We start from the raw sequence: 20,425 nt of genomic DNA on the forward strand, positions 1-20,425 counted from the left end.
GGGTGTAGCCCTCCCATGGGCTTTTGGTGCAGATATCTTGACCTCTCCTGGTCTCTGGGAGATGTGCGTGTGGTTCCCACCACAGCAGGAACTCAAGGAGAATCCTGCACTGAAAGGTCTCATCTGCAGACAGCAGCTTCTCCTGCAGATACTGATCCCAGTGGTCACAATCGTGCTTCTTCCTGCTCCTCACTGCATGGGGTCCACTAAGTATTTCAGTTGTGTATATGGCTTGCGTCCCGTCGCATATTCACTGCCTCTCTCTCACCTTACTTCTTGTGGGAAAAGATGCTCTGGTACCTACTGAACCTGGTCACTTCGTCGGTGAGAGTAAACACCTGGCATTTATCTTTCAGTGCAGGTTTTCTCACTGCCCTGTTTGGAAGCACCATCTTCCTCAACCAAACTGAGGTCAGCTGAGCCGATAAAAGGGTGAAGGATAGAGAAAGAGGGGAATGACTGTGTTTAGCAGAGTGTGGTATAAACGGCTGGCAGCAGAACAGTGGTGCAGCAGAAGTGGTGACGATAGTGGGGCATTTCCGTAGGGCTCATCCCTCCCATGTGGGTTGGTGGGAGCACCCAAAATCCCTGGTGAGAAGATATGTTTCCCAGAGCAATGAGAGCAATATCAGTCGATGTCAGTGGCAGTGTGGGGCACAGCAAGAACCAGAACAAAACCCTGTGTTGAAAAAATGATCAAAATAGGAAGCAAAACTCCTCTGGGATGGGAAATGTTGAAGGGGGAAGCATCAAAACCCATGCTAGGTTTTGGGTGTGTTACTACTGCTATAGTTGGTTGTAGATGAATTTGCTGTTCTCCTGACCCCCATCTTGCCTCCGCTTTCCTGGGACACAGCCGCTGGTCACAGGCGTGCTGATCCAGAGAATAAAAGCCCTGACAAAAGGGTTGGGTGTATGCGCCTGTGCGTAAGTGTGTTTACTCTACAAACAGATGGTGTGAAACTGTATAGAGCCCCTGAGCTGTTCCCATCTGACAGTTATTAATATTTCAAGCAGATGTTTAGCTAGTCAGGCCGTCAGACACTAAACAATGAGATTGTTACTGCGTCTACTCTTTCCCCAACTTCCAGCTATGCCAGCATTTCATAGGGAACGCAAAATGCCAGGAGTTGAATCTTCTATGATAAATCAGAATGGATGTAATTAGTGCTGAAATCCAGATTGCCCTCCCAGCTGATCCCAAACTTTTAACAACGCTCATAAAGTACCACCTCCTCCTGCTGTTGCCTCTCGCCTTCGAGATGCTGCCCTCTGCTCGCTTCCACAGCACTGCCCGTCTGCACTGTGCCTCTCCAACCGTCCCATGTGCCACAGAGAAAAAGTCTGCTTTCCTTGCTAATAAATTCCTCCTTTTCTTTTTTTCCTTCTTTTTCACTTGCCTGGGAGCTCTTTATGGGTATTACCCCACAGGGGTTAGGAGCTGATTTTTAAAGAGAGTCTGGCCAGCCACATGGAGCGCCCATATCTTTGGTGGCCGTTGAATGACATCCTCATGAAAGGAGACTTTTGTTGGCTCCCTCCTTGCTTGGTGCTGCAAAATGCCCCTTTGTGCAAATAAGTGCAGGTTCTGTGACATGCATTTGGAGGGGCAATGGCTTTCCAGGGTGCTAAGGATAAATCAGGAGGTTTATGAGATAGCGATGAACAGGGCGCGTGGGCCCGGTGAGCAGTCGCTGAAAGACAATGGGTGGCTTCCCACCAGCCGTTGCTGGAGATGGCTGAGCCCAGCTGGCAGGGCAGAGCAGTGCCTGCAGCTCCTTCCCGGCAGGGAGGTGAGCAGCTAAAACCACAGGGGCCGAGGCAATGGGAGAACACTGATCTTCTGCCCAGCCTGACATCCTGGGAAGGAGGAGACGCTACTTCCAGCAGCCCAGAAGACCCTGGGCTGGTTGCCCATCTTCCAGCAAGCACTTCCCTGCTAGCCCCCTTGGCTGTGCATAGTCAGGTGGGTGTAGGTGAGGGGAAGGGGTTTCCTTCGTGACCCAGGAAGAGCAGTGAGCCTGCCCTGCCATGCAAACACCCTCCTCACTGCCGCCCTTTCCCCACTGCCCTCTGCTTGGCCAGCTGAAAATGGAAAGGCAAAAAAAAGAACAAGTAGACTTCATTTGCGGTGACAAATGGCCATTCGTCTCTGCAGCATTTCAGCTTCTAATGTCAGTGACAGCAGAGAAACATTGCCTGTTACACATATAAATCAACTGTAAAACACCCCGAAGTGCAGGCAGCCAGCAGGGACCCAGAGCCGCTGCCCGCTTTCCGCTTTCTGCCTCTTTGCCTTTGCCCAGAGATGCGTGGGCTCGGATACGCACCCCTACAGATTCCTGGGCAAATCTCAGTTACTTCACTGGCATGGCACAGCCTTGTCCACCCTCTAAGATTTTGTTTGTCTGCTCTTTGTTCTCTGTTTTACATTCCCTCCATCTCCCTGTCTATCCATCCATCCATCCATCCATCCATCCATCTGTTTAATTCTATCCATTTAAGGCGTTTATCATATAGATTCAGGTAGTCATTTACTTGCACAAGAACATCTGGAGAGTCCAGGCTTCGCAGGAATGGCTCCTGCCATGTGCAGGGAGCCTGTAATGTGCCCAAAGGCAGCCTTCTCTCCTGTCTCCATGCTCTTTACCTGTGTGAAAAACCCCTTAGGCCAGAGATTGCTTGTGTGCTTGTTTTTGCAGAGACCGGTGTGAAGGGGTCCTTACTCCAGTGAAAGCTCCCAGGTTGACCTGTAACATAAATCATTGCAGTTTGGAGTTATGTGTGTGTTGCAATCCAACAGCCGAGCAGAGGGGTGAGGAGCCTGTCTGGGGCTCTGCAGTTGTTAGTGACCTCTCCCACTGCAAACTTCTCTTTTCCCCTGCCCCAGGCCCTGCTGTGCAGGGGAGAACCAGGCTGGAGAGGCTCAGAGGTCCCACATAGTGGCAAGCTCCCTCTGTGAGGCTGGGGTGAAGCAGGGAGGTGACCAGAGCTCAGCCTGAAGATATGGGCAAGTTCTGCCCCAGCTACCAACAGATATTGAAATATTATTTTTTTTTCTGAAACAACTGGCCATGAAGCCTTTTAATAACATAACAGAAAAGGTCAGAGAAAGAATTTCACACTTCTTGAGCAAGCAGGCAGCCAGTATAACTTCATGCCTTCTAGGAATGAGAGGCAGCAAGAATATATACTGCACCCTAAATTAACTGGGGCTCTGACACCCCCAGCCAAGTGCTGCCTGGGCAGTTGGTGGCTTTCGATGGGCACTGGCTTTCCTAATAGCAGGGAGTGGGCTGGAAAGCTGTGCCCTGGAGAGAGTGTGGTGAGCAAGGGTTCTGGCATGGGGCACGGGGCCCAGGGCTGTGTGCGATAGGAAGCCCTGGGGCAGGACAGTGCTAGGGTGGATGAATGGCCATGTCCAGCTGTAGCCATGATCAGTGCCTGTGATGGGTTTAGCAAGCATCTTCCGAAGCGGGTCCCAACAACTGGTTTTCTCCTGGGGTGAGAGAAGCAGGAGAGAGGACGTCTCCAGCCCTGTCTCTCCCAGGTGAGAAGCCCAGTAGCTGGAGGAGAGGATGAGTTGCTAGAGTAGAGACACATCTACAGATCTCAGACCAGATGGAGGATAAATCTATTGCAGAGGGGGACAAATCAATAGGCAGATGAAAGAGGGACAGACAAAAGGGAATGGTCTGACATCCACAGCACTATCTAACAGTATCAGTACAAGCTTTGCAGAAAGTGAGGTCTGTCACCAATGGTGATGTTCCCAGGGCAAATCCCCACTGCAGAAGAGCAGGTGTGTGGGAGCAGTGAGTGAGGGGGGAGACCCAGAAGGAATTCCGTCTGCTTTGGGATGGAGCACTGAGCAGGGGGTAAGGTCCAGGACTAGGGAGGACCTGGTGGGGCCAGTCCATTAGTCCTGTTTGAGTCCAGAGGCAGCAGAAGCCCTCAGGTGTGTGTCCCCATGCTGCTGCTACTCTCCGTCCTGCCTCATTGCTGGCAGCAGGGTGTAGTATTGCTGCTTCACAAGCCCTCATGTAGCACGTCAGCTGAGACAGGAGGAGAAAGAAAAGTCTGAGGGTCCCATGCCCAGTGGCTGTGAAGAGGACTGATGCTGGTCAGGCATCAGACCTAGTTGCTCAGGTCTCTGCTCCTTCCTTTCCCAGTCATGGAAGGTTTGAAAGCGGTCCCCTGGGCTCGCATCCATTAGTTGTGGTGGGGGTCCCATAAGGAGCTCTTCTGTAATCTGGGGAGGGGGAGAGGCATTGGCCCTAGATGGAGCTTTCAACTGGGAAACTTTCTGGGGTGTAAGTTGAAAACATGATTTTACTTCTGGGGTCACCAAGATTCAACCCAGCATTCAGCGAGCTCCCCTCCAACAGGAAGAGGAGCAGGGGAGTTCAGTCCAGCATCCTCTCCTGTCCTTTTGGTGATGCACTAGGGCTCTGGCACCAGCCGTGCCCCTCACACGTGGCGGAGGATGCTTGGCTGGGAAGAGCAGGGAAGGTGCAAGCCTGTGTTCGCGCCTGTCACACTGAGCCTGTGGCATGACCAGGTCCTGCTGCCTTGCAAGGCTGCAGGGTCTGAGTGTTGTGATGGGTGGAACGGAGAGCACAGTGCCCCTCCAAACCTGCCTTTGGACACTGCTGCTTTGACAGCAGCTGCCATGAGCTGGTGTCAGCGTGGTCCCAGCTTCCCAAAAGCCAGGGACCTGCACAGTGGCGTAGGCACGTGCCTCACTCTCTGTTACTATGTATTTGCTAGACCTGGAGGAATGGGGAAGGGGCCTAAGACGACCCAGTGGGAGGTAAGAATTAAGGGGTGGGAGGTCTCCTTAAGCTCCTCGTACACTACAGATCTGCACAGCGAAGTCCTCCTGAAAAGCTCTGATAACCAAAATCATTAAAGCCCAAACAAACCAAGAGTAACTTGTTTTTAACACAACAATGCATTTGATTTGCCTTGAAGGGTCTGGAGAAAAATGGTTCTCCAGGGAAGTGTGGAAAGTAATCCTAGCTCTGTGATCCCTCCTCTCCGCTTTATTTACCCAGGTCTGGCTTGGCTGCACAGGCTGGGATCGGTTGCTGCGGGCTTCATCAGCTCTCTGGCAAGTAGGAGCGAGCTCAGGAGGCTGCTGCTGCGTAGCCCCCTCCCAGCCTGTGCTCCCTGCCACATGGCTGGGATGAAGAGGGGGGGACGAAGAGGGGTTTGCAGGGAGTGCATTACTTGGCTGGGCTGCGCACCTTCAACCCCCACACAAAAATCTCCCAGCAGAGGCATTAACCCCTGCGGTTCCCAATGCTCTCCTGACAGCTCTTCCTTACTCAGGCCAGGTCACATGAGACAGCTGCCCATTCAGGCACCTCTCTCGGGCCAGCCGTACTTTAAAAATAACATCAATGTCTCCCTGGGATGGTTGTGTAGAGATTGGTCCCAAATCCTTGCTGAGTTAGTGACTGCTTTCTCCCTGGGACCTCATCCTTCCACATCCTTGCAAGGTTATACTCTTTGCCTTGCCTGGTGTCCTCCTTACTCAGAAATACCTCTGGTTGAGGATGGTGCTGAGTTTCTCCCCGTGACAACTACCCTCAAGAAGTCTGAAGGGAATGCTGAGACTTTTCAGAGCTTTGAAATGTTCCCCACACACACAACCAGTGTGCTTTCCTGAGTTATCTTTTGCAGACCCTCAGGAATAGTCTGAGCATCTCCAGCAGTCCACAGACTTCAGACTATAAACTACAGTGCCCGATTCAACCATCAGGCATCGATTTCAGCGTGGGAATGATTTTTTGTAGCTTGTAGTATGCAGCAAGGCAGGTAAAATAAGCAACGTGTTCCCTCGGGGTTTGATAACCTGAATCTGTAACACAGTCTTGTACGTTAAAAAACACCGCTTTTCATTTTTTTTCCAAGTTTCAGGTTATTTTATGGGGGGGGGGGGGGGAAGAGAAGGTCCCTTTGTCTTTTTTTGCAAATGCATTCGACTATATATTTTTTATATATATGTATGTGTGTATATATTAGGTTTCTTATATATATATATTCTGGTTCACATTCTTGAATAGTTCCTTTCTGCTACCCTCCATGGGTTGTCCCCTCCCTGATCATCATCCCCAACACATCCATTCACCTGGATTCTCATCTTTCCCCTCCCTGCCACTGCACTTCCTCGGGAGAAGCCTTGTTAGTAAGAGCCTAATGAAGTAAATGCACTAATTAACCTTCCATTACTCTCCTCATTAAGGCAACCTTTAATTTGGTTGGCAAAGTTTCTCTCCTTTACCACCCAGCTGTCAGTTTTCTTCTGCTTCTTCGATCTCTCTTTGGCCTCACATCGGGGACGGGAAAATCGATCCCACCTTGATTTTCTTTCCCGTTCTTTCAGCCGGCTGTAAACGCCAGTCAACAAGAAAGTAATAATGTAGTTTTCCCACCCTGGGAAAGAGAGTTGCAGACATCAATAAGCACCTATTTAAAATGCAAATCATTTTCTCAATCAGTTGTCAACCTGCTGCTGGTGCGAGTTTGGCAGGGCCATGAGGATGCTGTTCTCCGTGGGCTCCCACATCCTGGCCCAGAGCTTTGTAGCGATCCTGGGGCAGCTTTGGGGTACCAGGGAGGGTTGCATTGCTCTTGGTTTGTCCCACTTCAAGTGTACGTGGCCAACACGGGGCTTTGCTAACAAACCTGGGGGCTTTCCTCCAGTTGCCTGTGTAGCTTTCAGGTCTTACCCTACCCTGCATCCCTCCATCCCTTTGGCCAAGGGAACTCACTATCCCCTAACATCTGTGTAGCTGCTGCTGTCTTTTGTTTCTTGTTGATCTCCAAAGCTTTTCTTTCCCTCCTTTTTCTTGGAGAAAAAGTGAATGCAGGGGGCAGAAATAGTCAGAGATAAAAGGCAGTAGTTGTAGAGGCTGAGAGGAGGAGCTGGCTGTAGCTTTGAGCGGCTGGTGGGCGAGGTGCTGTGCCAAGGGGCTCACCCCAAGCTGCGTTTCTCTCTCACATGGTGACGGTGACTGTGTGGACAAGCTTTGAGGGAGAGCCTATGTTGCCCCTGATTTTGAGAAGGTTGCATGGAGTAAGGAACATAACCAGGCAGAGCAGGGAGTGGGGTGGGGAAATACCTTGCAAATCAATGCATGGATGAAAAGGTTTCCAGGGAGGAGCATACTTTCAGCTTCTGTGGGGAATCAGGTAGGAGAGAAACCATCCCCTGCCCCATTTGTGGCACCTGGGGTGCTCTCCCAGCATTAGGACCAGAGAATGGTGCAGTCCATCATCTCACAGGGTGTTGGTGGTCAGTAGGACAGCATTCCCTGATGCTGCTATGAGGATAACACAGGGCTTCTCAACTTTTCCAGTTGACTGGCCGTCTGAATTTTGAGCAGGAGGTTGAGTTTGTGCCCTGCTCTGCAGGGAGTCACCTACCACACTTATGTTAGAAGTAGCTTGCACCTCCTCTGCCTTCCCACATGGGTTTGGGGAGTACAGGATGGTCAAACACTGGGAGAACAGGACTCCCAGGTCAGCCTCCATCCTTTCCTTCTACTTGAAGTGAATGGATAAAGTATCGGAAAGCCCTTGCTGGAGAGAGTGAACACCAGGGAGGTGGTAATGGGGGACTGCCAGCCAAATATCCAAGGTGAGGTGGTGTTGCAGAGGATGGGCTCAGGCATGGGGACAGGACATTTAAGAAAGCAGGAGGGAGGTCACAGGACACTGGTGGGAATATGAAAGCATGGCTCAGCAGCAGCTCATGGAGGCTGGAGAAGGAGAGGGACTCCTAGTTGTACATTTCTGATGTCCTCCAAGCCTGGACTTCATCACTCCTTCCAGCCCTTCTCCCCTCCCCAGGCCCACACAGCTCACCCCTCCCCGTTAGCATCTTAATTGATCTTGTTGTTCTCAATCCTCCAGGGTGCTCCAACTCCAGCTATGCTTAAACAGAACAAAATCTCTTTCAATTTCCCCACCGCTTAAAAGAAAATTGAATCCTTTATCTGCAAGAGGAGAAGAAAACTGCAAATACATGAAACAGTAAATAGTTAAATAATCAAAGCAGACAATTCCAAATTGCCTGGAAAGTTAAACATGAATGGCTTGTCTTCTTCCTGCATGCTTCTCTTTTTAAAAAAAAATATATATATGCTTGCACTCCTTGTCCCTGTTAAATATTCTTATCAATCCAGCTCTGTAAATAAAGGGAAGGGGAGGAGGGAGTTACCAGGTAGCAGCGTGATTGACGGATCTGAAGTCCTCGTCTTTCTGTCAGGGCCCAGTGCTCTTTGGCTGTGTTTATCTCTTTAATCTAAATATCAATCCGTAAGACCGAAATGGGGTGGAATAGGAATCATGACAGCCCGAGCGCTGAGGAGAGAGACACTTATTGCAGCTTTTGCAGCCGCTCCCTGTCCTGATGGAGCTGTCAGGATAAATGCACAGCTAAAGCGCAGAGGTGGGGAAAAAAAAAAAAAAAAACAACACAAAAACCCAACATCACAACCCCCCCCCAAAAAAAGTCAATCCAGCCCGTGAGATGAGAATGAAAAACATGGAGCCAATGCAGACCTGCTCCTGTCCAAATTGCATCTTGCAAAGCACAATCTGGGCAGCAGGATTCTCCTCACCCTTCCCAGTGTTCCCAGTAGGAGACGGGCTTGGGTGGTTTCCCTTGCTGCTGGCTTTAGCTGGTGATTTGGGAGACAGCTGGGAGATCAAGGGAGAATTTTTCCCAAGGTGGTGCTTGCTGCCATGTGAACACCCTGGTTTTACACGTCTTTCTCAGCAGTCCCTTTAGGGCAATCACTGTCTTCACCTCAACACATCCTCTCCCAGACTCAGCACCTCTGAGCAAGGGCAACTCTGTCATGTCCACAAAGCTCCAACAGAGCCACTGCTCCTGGGACTCTAATCTGGTTTCCAAGCTGGCTTCCCCCTGTGCCCTTAGCACCCACATCTCTTCTGAAACAACCAGGGCTCTGTTTCTCAAGCAAAGAGCTCCCATGTGAGTCGGCACCCAGCAGGTGCCTTTAGCTGAAGCGATGCTGTGACAGAGGAAAGGTCACCCTGTGGATAGATGACCTTGTGCATCCCCTCACGCTGCTGACAAACTACCCTTGGGGTGTTTAAAGGCAGGCTAATTTACCTAAACTGGGCATTTGGGGAGCTATGAGATGTGTACATCAACCTCCTTGAGATCCATTGCACCACCCAGAGGCCACTTCTGCCTCAAGCCATAGGCTCTGCTTCATCTTCCCATGGCTGGCTGCTGTGTCCTGTAACCCAAACTCTTTTGGCTATCTCCAGTCACAGAAGTAAAGCCTAAGGCTCTCCATCCCCTAAAACACCCTTAAGAAGTGGCTGCTTGCTCTCTGACTGGGACTCAGGTGTAGTTTCCAGCTCCTGGGGAGCAAGGATATTGTCTTCCTAGAGCTCAGCCTGTGTGCTTCTGGACCATGTTTTTCCTTGGGCCGAACAAGGAGCACTCTGTTGCTCTCTCTGGGAATGCCTCTGCTTGGCAGGGATGTGTTTTGGGCTTGCTAGCCCTTGCTGACAAACTGAAAAGCCTGCTCTCTGGCTGGATTTGCTTCACGCTAGGAGCAACCACGAGCTGCATCCAGTTTCAGGGTGAATTATCTTCATTCCTGCCGGACAAAGGTTGGGAATTACCGTTCCCTTTCCCCAGGCCAGGATGCAATATATTTGTGTCCATCTCCAGGCAAGGACCGATTCAACTCTTCCCTCCTCCTCCTCTGATTTTGTCCCCCCTCTCTCTGCTGTGCCCCAGATGATGCTTGTCACCTGGATGAAATGGAGTTGCAGATGATGGGAGGCGTGACTGGCTTCCAGGAGCTCTTGCGAATACTTCAGAGATCATTGGGGATTTATATTTCCTCCATCAGACTTTGACCTTAATTTCTTCCATTTTGCTGGGCTGTAAAATTCATTAGAGACCCAACAGCAAAGTGATTGAGATGTCAAGCCAGGCAATTGTGTGGTTATTTAATCTATCAGATGTGCCGCTTGCCATTTAGGTGGACAACAGGAGAATATGAAATCAATACGGTTCATTAGTGGAGTACTTGCGCCCAGCTCCAGCGCGGAGCTCCAGTAAAATCCACCAAGGTGGGTGTCTAAATGGTCTCGGTGTCACCTTGCGCAGTGGAAACGCGCGCTCAAGATGCCTGCTTCTCTCACTCGAGGGTTGTCTTCTGTCGGCTCACATTTTAAACCTTGGTCTCCAGCCATTGCAACATCCTGGCTACAGTAAATTACTCCCTGCTAAATCAAGGCTGCCCAGGCAAGTGTTAACCTTGCTCGCAAGGAGCTGATGTTGCAGGGCCAGCTGTTATAAAACACAATCAAGGAGGCTGTTGTTTTCCCTGGTGGCTGGCAGAAGAGGTGGGGAAAAGCTCTGCGATTCCCAGGGGGGTTGATTGGCTATTTTTCCCCCCCAGCCAGATTCAGCACACTCCTCTGGGGTTGTTAGCGGCGATTGAGCTCCCGGCTCATCACGTGGGGAAGGCGGCGGCGGCGGTACCCCAGCATCACCCCAGTTCCCCGCTCCCGCCTCCCTCCTTCCTGGCTAATCAAGCCACTGGGCTCCAGCGCAGAGATGCCGGCCAGCTGCCGGCTCCGCTCGCCCCTGATTGCCACCTCCCACCAGGCAGCTGCTCTTTAAAGGCCTGGGAAAGAGCATGGTCGGGGCAGGCGATGCCGGTGAAAGAGCTGTTTTCCGTCTGGGAGGGGCATAATGACTTTAAGTAGGTTTTCCATTGGTCTTCTTGATGTGGTTTTACAGCACGGCGGTAGCTTCTAATGGAAGCTCTTGGCTCTTCACATTTCTCTCCCCCAGATCACAAATCAAATTCCAACCTGGGCAGATACCAGAGGTTAGCTGTTACTGCCCTGGGACCTGAAGACTGCAATAGGCTGCGTTTAAGAGGGGATGCTTGCTGTTTAATACATGCAGGTTTAGGTGGCTCCGAAAATTGGTGTAATGACAGAGCATGGCTCCCCACCCCGGATTGCTTGTACCATGGTCTGAGAGACCCATGGCTGCCCAATCTGCCCCAAGGAGCAACTGCACCTGCCTCATTTTCCTAGAAAACCAGAAAAAAAGTAGGAAGTAGATAGGAATCCTCCTTCCATTTGCTTTCTCCCTTGGCCCAAACCCCATGTGTGTTGCTGGAGTGATTTTGGTCTCCCTGCTGCCTATGTGGCATGGCCAGGGGAACAGGCAGGCAGCGGTGCGACGAGACTCACCCGGTCACTCTGGTACCCTGACAGCTTTTTGACGTTCAGTAATTGCTTTCCTACTACAACTCTTTTAAGCAGAGAGCTTCTGGCCAGAGCAATTTGCTCTCCATCAATTTTTATTTCCTGGTTTCTGCATGCGAAGGAAAACAAAGAGGGCAAATGAGAGCAAACCAAGCTGGGACCTGCTCCAGCAGCTCCATGCAGATGGAAAGGTGGGAAGAATTTGGCTCCCTTGGTGCCGGCAGAGCCATCTTCAGGCAGGCAGGACATGGCAGCCCATCCCATCAGACAACCACGAGTCATCCTTCCAACATGCTTTGCTCACCTCTGCAACCAACCTCCAGCTGCTCATCCTTGCCCAGCAGGTTAGGGGGGACCACTGCCATCCCAGGGGCTCCACAGGGATCCATGCTGCCCCGAAAGGCTCTTCTTGGCTCTTTAAGCTCTTTCCCGCTCCTCCTGCCGTGCTCCCTGAAGCTGCTGTGAGTAGAGTTAATCTCGGGCAGTTTAAGGAGTCATTGAGTGGGGCTCGGCGGATGATGAATGTCGAAACCATTACCGGCGAAGCTCCGTGGAGCTGTTTAAAACTGAATTCTCCCATGTAAATTTCTGCTCCATCAATCCTGATGACATGTCAAACATTGCTATTGTTTCCTGAACAAATTGGACGACATGCCCTTTCCTGCAGATTTGCCCATGAGAGCAGAACCATTCACTGGCTCCTCGCTTTTGTCTCCAGCTCTGCTGGCCTGCCAGCAAGTGGGCAAGGATGGTCGTGATGGCCCTCGGTGAGAAAAAAGGGAGATGTCTGAAATATTTGTGCTTGGGGGATGGAGATGGATGGAGAGCTGGGCCGTGGGTATTTTTGTGCGCCTGTAATTCACATGCTGGGTGCCCACACAGTGCTGCACCTCAGTAAATTAATCCTTTGGGTTATCCAGCCTTCCTTTTCCTGCCACTCTCCTGGAGTTTATCTGTGCAAATGTGTTTTTTTTAGAAATGGGCTGCGCCGATGACAGCTCATAAAAGTACAGATGTGGACTTGCGTTTTCATCCTGCCCTTTTGCAGGGTCCAGTGGGCAAATCCCACTTTAATATTCCAGGCAGGAGAGGAGCAGCTGTAAAAGCCATTTGATTGCTTCTCCAGGTGGAACCCCAGGAAACTTCCAGCCAGATGCCTTTCCTCCCCCAGCTGTGGGGATGGATGCGTGCATGCCGGGAGGGGGAACCAGTCGGCAATGGGGGTGAGCTGCAGGAAAACAGCTGATACTCAGGGATTGTGAAAGGCCCTGCAAAGCCATCACCTCAGTGAGATTTGAGATATTCTACTCCCTGGGAGCCCTCAGGATTCCTTTGCAAAGGGGGTGTGTGTCGCCTCCCCAGGGGTTCAAGCAACTGAGCATTTTTTTTACCCTTAGAGGGAAAACATTTGGTAATGCAGAAACAAGCGTAGATCCAAAATTAAATATGCTGAGCGTGCATGGTTTTGCTTTTTGCATATTCCCTGTCACGCTCAAGTAACCTGCTCCGTTGCCCTGCATTATGTCCATGATGTTCAGTTGCCAGGAAAGCCATTAAGCAGGCATCACCTTCCACTTCCCCTGGTGTAAATCAGGGTAATTAATTAGCCTGGCTGGAGAGGTGGTGTAGGGACAGACTTAGGCTGCCCGGCCTCCTGGCTCCTTATGAGTGGGTGACTTTGCCTTGCTGGCAGTTTTGGCTGGCCCAGCATCACCACAGCTCAGGGTCCAGCCCTCCCTCCTGGCTCAGCTCCCCAGGGCCCCGTTGCCTCCCACACTGAGTGACTCTGTGCTAACCTTCTTCTAACATTCGTCCTTCCCTATATTTTTTTTCCCCAGCAGAAGAAAATTACACTTCCCCAGTGTTGTCTGTCACCTCAATAAGCACTTACAAGTGCAATTGTACGGGGGCAAATGAAAGGAATTAATTTTGCCTGTGCTTTGTGGCACTGTCAGGCCTCCTGTAAATCATTATCTCATCACCAGCCGATCCGGGTGCATGGAAAATGCCTTTCTGGGCTCTGCACTCACACCAGCCACTTAGGGATTAATGGTACCTAGGGGTTCACAGAGGTTGTGGGCACAGAAGTAATGGCTGGGAAAAATCCTGGCTGGGAGGTTGAGGACCAGCTCGTACCAGGCGATGCTGAGGATGCTCAAAGCGCTCAAAGTTTTGAGGAGAGAGGACACAGGGCTTTTGTTGGACAGCCCCGGCTGTGCTTTGGGGATTTGACACTGCAACTCACAGCTACCTGGGCTGGTGACAGGTTTTAGGATGGGGAACTAATGCCATTATTAATTTGCTGAGGGAAGTTGGGGAGTGCAGAACGTAGATTAACCCATCTCCTCCCCAGATGTTTCCATTCAGAAGAGCAGCCAAGCTCTGGCTGGGATGGGACATCTTCATAGATGTCCTCCCTGGTGTCCTCTAAGGAGCAAGATGCACCCCAGAGGGGGCTTGGACCTCCAGGAGCAGGTGCTGCTCACTCAACAGGCATGTCTCTGGGCAGATTTTGGCAAGTTTGTTCCATTTTGCTGAATGCAATTGCAATGCATGCAAAAAGTAAATTGTATCTTAGCAGTGGAGAGGAAAATTGGGAAAATCAGTAGGTCTGAAAGGCTGGCTCCACCAGCACACCCTTCAGCTGGCATAAAGCAGCAGAAATTGGTATTAGGACCAGCATTGTTTAACATCTTTGTTGGTGATATGGACAGTGGGATCGAGTGCACCCTCAGCAAATTTGCTGATGACACCGAGCTGTGTGGTACAGTCACATGCTGGAGGGAAGGGATGTGCCATCCAGAGGGACCTGGACAAGCTGGAGATGTGGGCCCATGCAAACCTCATGAAGGTCAACAAGGCCAAGTGCAAGGTCCTGCCCATGGGTCAGGGCAATCCCAAGCACAAATCCAGGCTGGGCGAGGAGTGGATTGAGAGCAGCCCTGAGGAGAAGGACTTGGGGGTGTTAGTGGATAGAAAACTAACTGTGAGCCAGCAACGTGCGCTCACAGCCCAGAAAGCCAACCGTGTCCTGGGCTGCATCAAGAGAAATGTGGCCAGCAGGGCGAGGGAGGGGATTCTCCCCCTCTACTCCGCTCTTGTGAGACCCCCCCTGCAGTGCTGTGTCCAGCTCTGGGGCACCAACATCAGAAGGACACGAACCTGCTCGAGCGGGTCCAGAGGAAGCCACGAAGATAACCAGGGGGCTGGAGCACCTCCCGTATGAGGACAGGCTGAGAGAGTTGGGGGTGTTCAGCTGGAGAAGAGAAGGCTCTGGGGAGACCTTAGAGCAGCCTCCCAGTACTTAAAGGGGCTACAGGAAAGGTGGGGAGGGACTCTTGATCAGGGGGTGTAGGGATCGGACGAGGGGTAACAGTTTTAAACTGAAAGAGGGGAAATTTAGATTAGATATGAGGAAGAAATTCTTCCCTGTGAGGGTGATGAGGCACTGGCACAGGTTGCCCAGAGCAGCTGTGGCTGCCCCCTCCCTGGAAGGGTTCAAGGCCAGGTTGGACGGGGCTTCGAACAACCTTATCTAGTGGAAGGTGTCCCTGCCCGTGGCAGGGGGTTGGGATTAGATGATCTTTAAGGTCCCTTCCAACCCAAACCAGTCTGTGATTCTATGAATTTACCACTCAAGCTGGGGAAGTGCTTGGGGAGAAAAAAGTGAATTAATCCTGGCTAGTTTCCATGCCTTTTCCTCCCTGCCACCCTGTGGTGTGGCAGGTAAGCTGCACAAAGGGGTAAAGCAGTTTGATGTGCTCAAGCTCCTACTCTGCTGTCAAGGGTAATCAAGGCCATAGATAAATCAAGGAGGTTTCAGGAACGGGTTGTGTTCCATGCCAGTCTTAAAATACAGCCTTTTGATGGTATCTGGACATAAAATGTGTCTTTGACCCTGCTTTTTCACAGACCTGTTGGTGTCTCAGTAATCCAGACAGGACTCAATTTAGAAAATATACTGGGGGAGAAAAAGGATATTTTGGGGCTTGCATTCCACTTTCCTCACCTAAAAATAAAATTTTCTGTTCCTTTTTCCTGCCGCCGCTCATGCATATTTTATATATTCATTAGAGGAAAGACTTTAAAACACGCATAAATCTTGCCTTGCTCATCCAGAGCTGACACGCTGCGTTTCGCACACCTTCCCCAGAAGGTGCTGGTTGCTTAGCCGTGACCAGCCCGCTCCAGCCTCGGCAGCTGCCAGCAGTGTACGTGTGTCCCGTCCTGCCGCCGGCAGCGGCTTGGCTGAGAGCCGGCATCGCACACCCACACCGCAACATCCCAAGAGGCGTTGGTCTGTCGACGGGGCTGCAGCAGATTGCACCCCCAGAAGGGCTATCTGGCAGGAGCTGCTTGTGGAAAGCAAGGTCTAAATCCCTTTCCTTGCTTCTTCTGGTCTGTTTTTTGGCCTGGGTGGGGATGTTTTGAAGCGGGATAGGTTTTTGTTTCTCTCCATGCAGCCCCAGGCATGCTGTCAGTGCTGAACGGACAGGGAATGGTAAGAGCTGTGAATGCAGGGTCCCACCTTTTGGGCTTCACAGGGCCAGGATGGGTGGCCTGCAAGAATTGTCCATGAAGACCTTTATTTTATGCACACTTCCCAGATTAGCTCAGTATGTCAGGGAAAGTATGCATACATAAAATTTTCCATGCCAGAGATTTTGGAAGCGATGGTGAGAGATGTTGGTGGAGGGCTGTGATCTAGAGCAGGCTGCAAGTCAGGGATCTGCTGGATAACCCAGGCAAGCACAGACAGCCCCAGCCCTGCATCTCTCAGGTGATAAAATGCAGCACACAAGGTCTGCGCTGGTGCTAGCCCACTGGCAAGTGAGTAGAAGGATGTAAAGGGGATGTAATGGATTCGCCAGTGTATGTAATGCAACATTCCCATGAATACCTTCCTTTATTAATTAGCTTTTATTTTTTTCAGGCAACTGACAATGACGTGGGCACATACGGGAAAGTCAGTTATTTTTTCAGCGATGACCCTGATCGGTAAGTGTGACTGAACCACAGGCATGACTTTTGATTCTTCAAAATCCTCTTCTAACCTTGCTAAGAAATCACATGACAATTAAGGGCATTTATTATGTCCTACCTGCAAGATACCTTATGAAAATCTCACTATGCTGTCTCCCAAAGGGGTGAGTTAACTTCAGCACATGCCTGATGTTCAGCACGTTTAATCAGTTTGCTAAACTGGGACCTACAGATACCAGCGTTGCTTGGGATCGATAAATGCATTTGCCAGCACGTTGTTGGCCCAGAGCATCACATGCAACCCGCTCATGGTGGGTGGTTGGGGGATGCATGTGGGCTGCCCAGCAGAAAGGATCTGGGGGCCGCTGAGCCCTCTTTTTCTGCGTGTAGAGCACCACCTGCACCGCGCTCTTGAAAATGCCATGGGACTTAATATCCCTCAGAAGAAAGCCACGAACTTCACACACCGTGGTGCTAGCTGTCAGGCTGCTGCCACTCCATCTCTCCATCTCCAGCGTGTGGTCACCAGGGCTTTCCCCCTCCTTTCATGTCCCCTCAGTTTCTCGCTGGACAAGGACACGGGCATAATCCTTCTGACAGCTCGGCTGGACTTCGAAACCATGCAGCGCTACACCCTGACCGTCATTGCCCGGGACGGCGGCGGGGAGGAGACGACGGGGCGTGTCAGGATCAATGTCCTCGATGTCAATGACAACGTCCCCACTTTCCAGAAGGAGGCATACCTGGGGGCCCTGCGGGAGAATGAGCCCTCCGTCACCCAGGTGGTCCGGCTCCGGGTGAGGGACCAGAGTGGCTCCTCCGCTCAGGATGCGTGGTGGGGAAATGGGAGCGAGTTAGGTCCCTGCCCATCTCTGCTGCCATCCTTCTGAAAATGCCTTTGTGCTTTACTGCAAAGTGTAACTGGGTGGTGCTGCAACCATGGGCTGCCTCCCTCCTCCTCCTCCTCTCCTATAAGTCCCATGTCTATACAGCATCCCCAGGACCAGGGGCTTCTCCTAGGGCACAGGCTCTGCTCTGTATCACCTTGGTCTTCTCAATAAAGTCAGCAGGCACCAAGGGGAAGGTGCTCTGTTTGTCGTTGGTGAAGCTGTAGGCCTATGCTGCATAGGGAAGGCAGGTAGGGAAGATTGTTTGCACCTCCAGCACAAGAATAAACTTTGCCATGATGCAAAAGCACAACTTTCCTTCCGTGGGGCCAGGCTGAATGAGTGCCACAGGGAGGCAGGAGAGGGGGACCCAGTGAGTCCTTCCAGGGAGGCAGGATGGGAGGAGAGGCTGGTTTACAAACCCCCTCGGGCCCCTGATGAGTTATCTTTTCTCCATCACTTTTCTACTCTCCTTGCACCCAGCCTACACCTCCTGTCCCTTCAGCTCTCTCCTGTTGCATGTCACTAGCACAGTTCCCATGCTCATTTACTCTCCCTGCTCACACCCTAGGCGTCTGACGAGGACTCCCCTCCAAACAACCAGATCACATACAGCATTGTGCAGGCGTCTGCCTTCCGTGACTACTTTGACATCACGGTGTCGGAAGGGTATGGAGGTAAGTGCTTGTCCTGGGACCATGGTGCCCCTAACAAGCAGCAGCAGCTCGGGCAGCACTCACAGTCCTGCAAGCAGTCATGTCAGCAAGCTTTAAGAAGCTGCTTTGGCAGCTTCTCTGCATGTCCTCACCTCACTTGCAGCATGGTCCTTTGTAGCAGAGCCGTGTTTCCATGGGTGTACAGCTCACTCCGGGTTATGCTGATGCAAGGAACTCAATAATGCCCAGCGTTTGTGTTTTCAGGGCACTGCCACCTCGAACAGGCCCTGTTGGCCCTGGGGAGGTGGTGTGGATGGGCCACCCCCCAAGCCTGCCTGCCATCCTGCTTGTGTGAATGTTCCCCTAACCACCCCACTTTGCATCCTTTCAGTGATCAGCGTGAACCACCCCCTCGACTACGAGCAATTGGCCAATGGAGTTATTTACTTGACTGTGATGGCCAAGGATGCTGGCAACCCACCACTCAACAGCACCGTCCCCGTTACCATCGAGGTGTTTGTAAGTACAGCACCCACTGCTGCTGTTGTGGTTTCCCTACGATTGCTCCATAGCAATGCCATTAATTTATCAATAACCCAGCAAGACTGTCCCACCCATGGATGTGTACATGTGGATTGCAATTACATGTGTCTCATATATAAATATATGTGCCACATGTCTCATATATATATGTGTCACACGTGTTGGTTAAAGAAACACTGTGCCTGACATTTGGTAAGGTCTGAGTGACAGAAGGTGAGTGAGAGTGTATCTGAGGGCTGTCCTGACCCCACGCACCTCCTCCCTCTCCTTGGCCATGCACGATGCATGGGGAAGCCACTGGAAGTAAGGTGGTAGGAGCCACAGCTAACCACAGGGACAGCAGCAGAGCTGGGGATGGGGTAGAGACCTACCCTCTGCCCTTGTTTTCGACTGGCGAGGTTCATTGAGTGCCCGGTGAGCTCTTCTCTCATCTCACAGGGAACTCCCGGCTGGGATGCTCTCCATGCCCATAGCCAGAGGCACTCGCTGCAGCTCAGGTGCAGAGGAGAGAGCTTTGGCTGTGCGTTAGCCCTTGTAGTGTCAGAAATTATCAGCCCCTGAATCCGTCGTGGACAGTTGCTTGTTTATCTCCCCAAAGCCAGCTGTCCCAGCTGGGCTACAAGCTTTGCCATGCATCTCACACACCTGTGTAGGTGCAGACCCCCTTGAGGAAGGATTGCTGCTGGGAGAGGCAAAGCATCTCAGCATTCCTCAGGAAGATTAGATCGGACTGTCACTTTGAGGCACATTGTGGTTTGAGGATGTCTGGAGGGAAGTATCAGCAATGGAGACAGTTTGCTTGATAACCCGTCAGTCTCGCGGTGATGGGATCTAAGCCGAGCTGGTGGCAGCATCAGTGTGGGAAGGCGAAGAAGATGAAGTCCATGGTGCCGTAGGATGGGAATGAAGTCCCATGAGCGTGCCTCTCCTCCAGCTCCCTCACTGTGCTCAGGACAGGGGGAATACGGCAGTGTTGGGGGGGTTAGTGGTGGCTAAATACATCTTTCCCATGCTGTGCTATAGAAGTGTAAACGCCTCTTTCTAAAGACCACACTTCAGTGGGTCATGTCCTCAGGGCTGAGTTTGTACACTGGTGGGTTTTAAGTAGCTGTCACTTTTCCCACTCTCAACCAAAGGGCTTTTCTCTTAACTGGAAAAAGGAGGGGGGAAAAAAGCAGAAAATAGGAAGAAAATGAGGAGGAAGGGTTTCACGACAGCACTTGAGGAACAAGAGCTGTGAAAAGGCAGAAGGAGAGCGAGTGTGGAGGGAGGTAATTTTTTTTCATCCTTTGGTTGTTGGTTTTTAATAAAGAAGTCAAACTCGCCTTGTAGATTTCCCATTAGGGGACAATACGCTTTTGTAGAGGGAGCTGCCGAATCAGAACTAATAGTGCGCGCCACGCCAGGATCCGGGGAAATATCACCGCTAATAAGTTTCTGCCTCGCTCCCTGCCGCTGACGCCCTGTTCAGGGCAATGAGCCAGCGACTTACAGCATGCGTATGTCTGGAGGAAAGGGGGCTGTGTGCTTAGCGTGAGCATCTGTGATTCTCAGCATCCCTGAAGATGATATGACGCCTGTCCGAGGGTAAGGATGTAAGGAGGAAGGCGAGGGTCTGGGGGACATGGGAAGCTGTTTTTAGCTGGCTAGTTGGATGCCCTCTCCCGTGGGAGTGGAGGAAGCGTGCCGGGTCCTGTCTGGCATCGCTGCAGGTGCGGCAGGAGACACGCGGGAAGGTTTGGAGTTCATGCTGCTAAGTGGGAAATGTCCTCGAGTAGAAAAGCCACTTGCTGCGCTGCAGGCAGGTGCATGGCAGCTTCTGTAAGATGGAGAGCCGGCCGGGGGCGAGCCCCTGCCTCCCTGGTTGACAGCTTGCTGGGCTGTGGCAGTGCTGAGCATGGCCTGATGAACTCAGGACCACTAAATGAACAGCGTGATGTCTGCTCTGTCTTGTGTTCACCCAGCCTGGACCATGGCACAACTCACCCGGATTCAGCTGCAGGTGGCATGTGGATGCATGCTCAGCCTCTCTGTTTCCTTTGCCTTTAACCTGCCCAGACCTCCTGGCTT

The 20,425-nt window shown here is 51.5% G+C and overlaps 1 protein-coding gene across 1 annotated transcript in view; it reads left to right on the plus strand.

The window, feature by feature from the left end:
- Nucleotides 1-20,425, plus strand: part of CDH23 (cadherin related 23) — a 215,113-nt gene that overhangs the window by 131,550 nt on the left and 63,138 nt on the right. The window contains exons 14-17 of the mRNA XM_074874229.1: nucleotides 16,220-16,284; nucleotides 16,829-17,066; nucleotides 17,728-17,833; nucleotides 18,204-18,331. Coding sequence (XP_074730330.1) covers nucleotides 16,220-16,284; nucleotides 16,829-17,066; nucleotides 17,728-17,833; nucleotides 18,204-18,331 — 537 coding nt within the window. The remainder of the gene's footprint in view (nucleotides 1-16,219; nucleotides 16,285-16,828; nucleotides 17,067-17,727; nucleotides 17,834-18,203; nucleotides 18,332-20,425) is intronic.

This window comes from Strix uralensis, chromosome 7 (assembly GCF_047716275.1).
Source record: "Strix uralensis isolate ZFMK-TIS-50842 chromosome 7, bStrUra1, whole genome shotgun sequence".
Classification (NCBI taxonomy): domain Eukaryota; kingdom Metazoa; phylum Chordata; class Aves; order Strigiformes; family Strigidae; genus Strix; species Strix uralensis.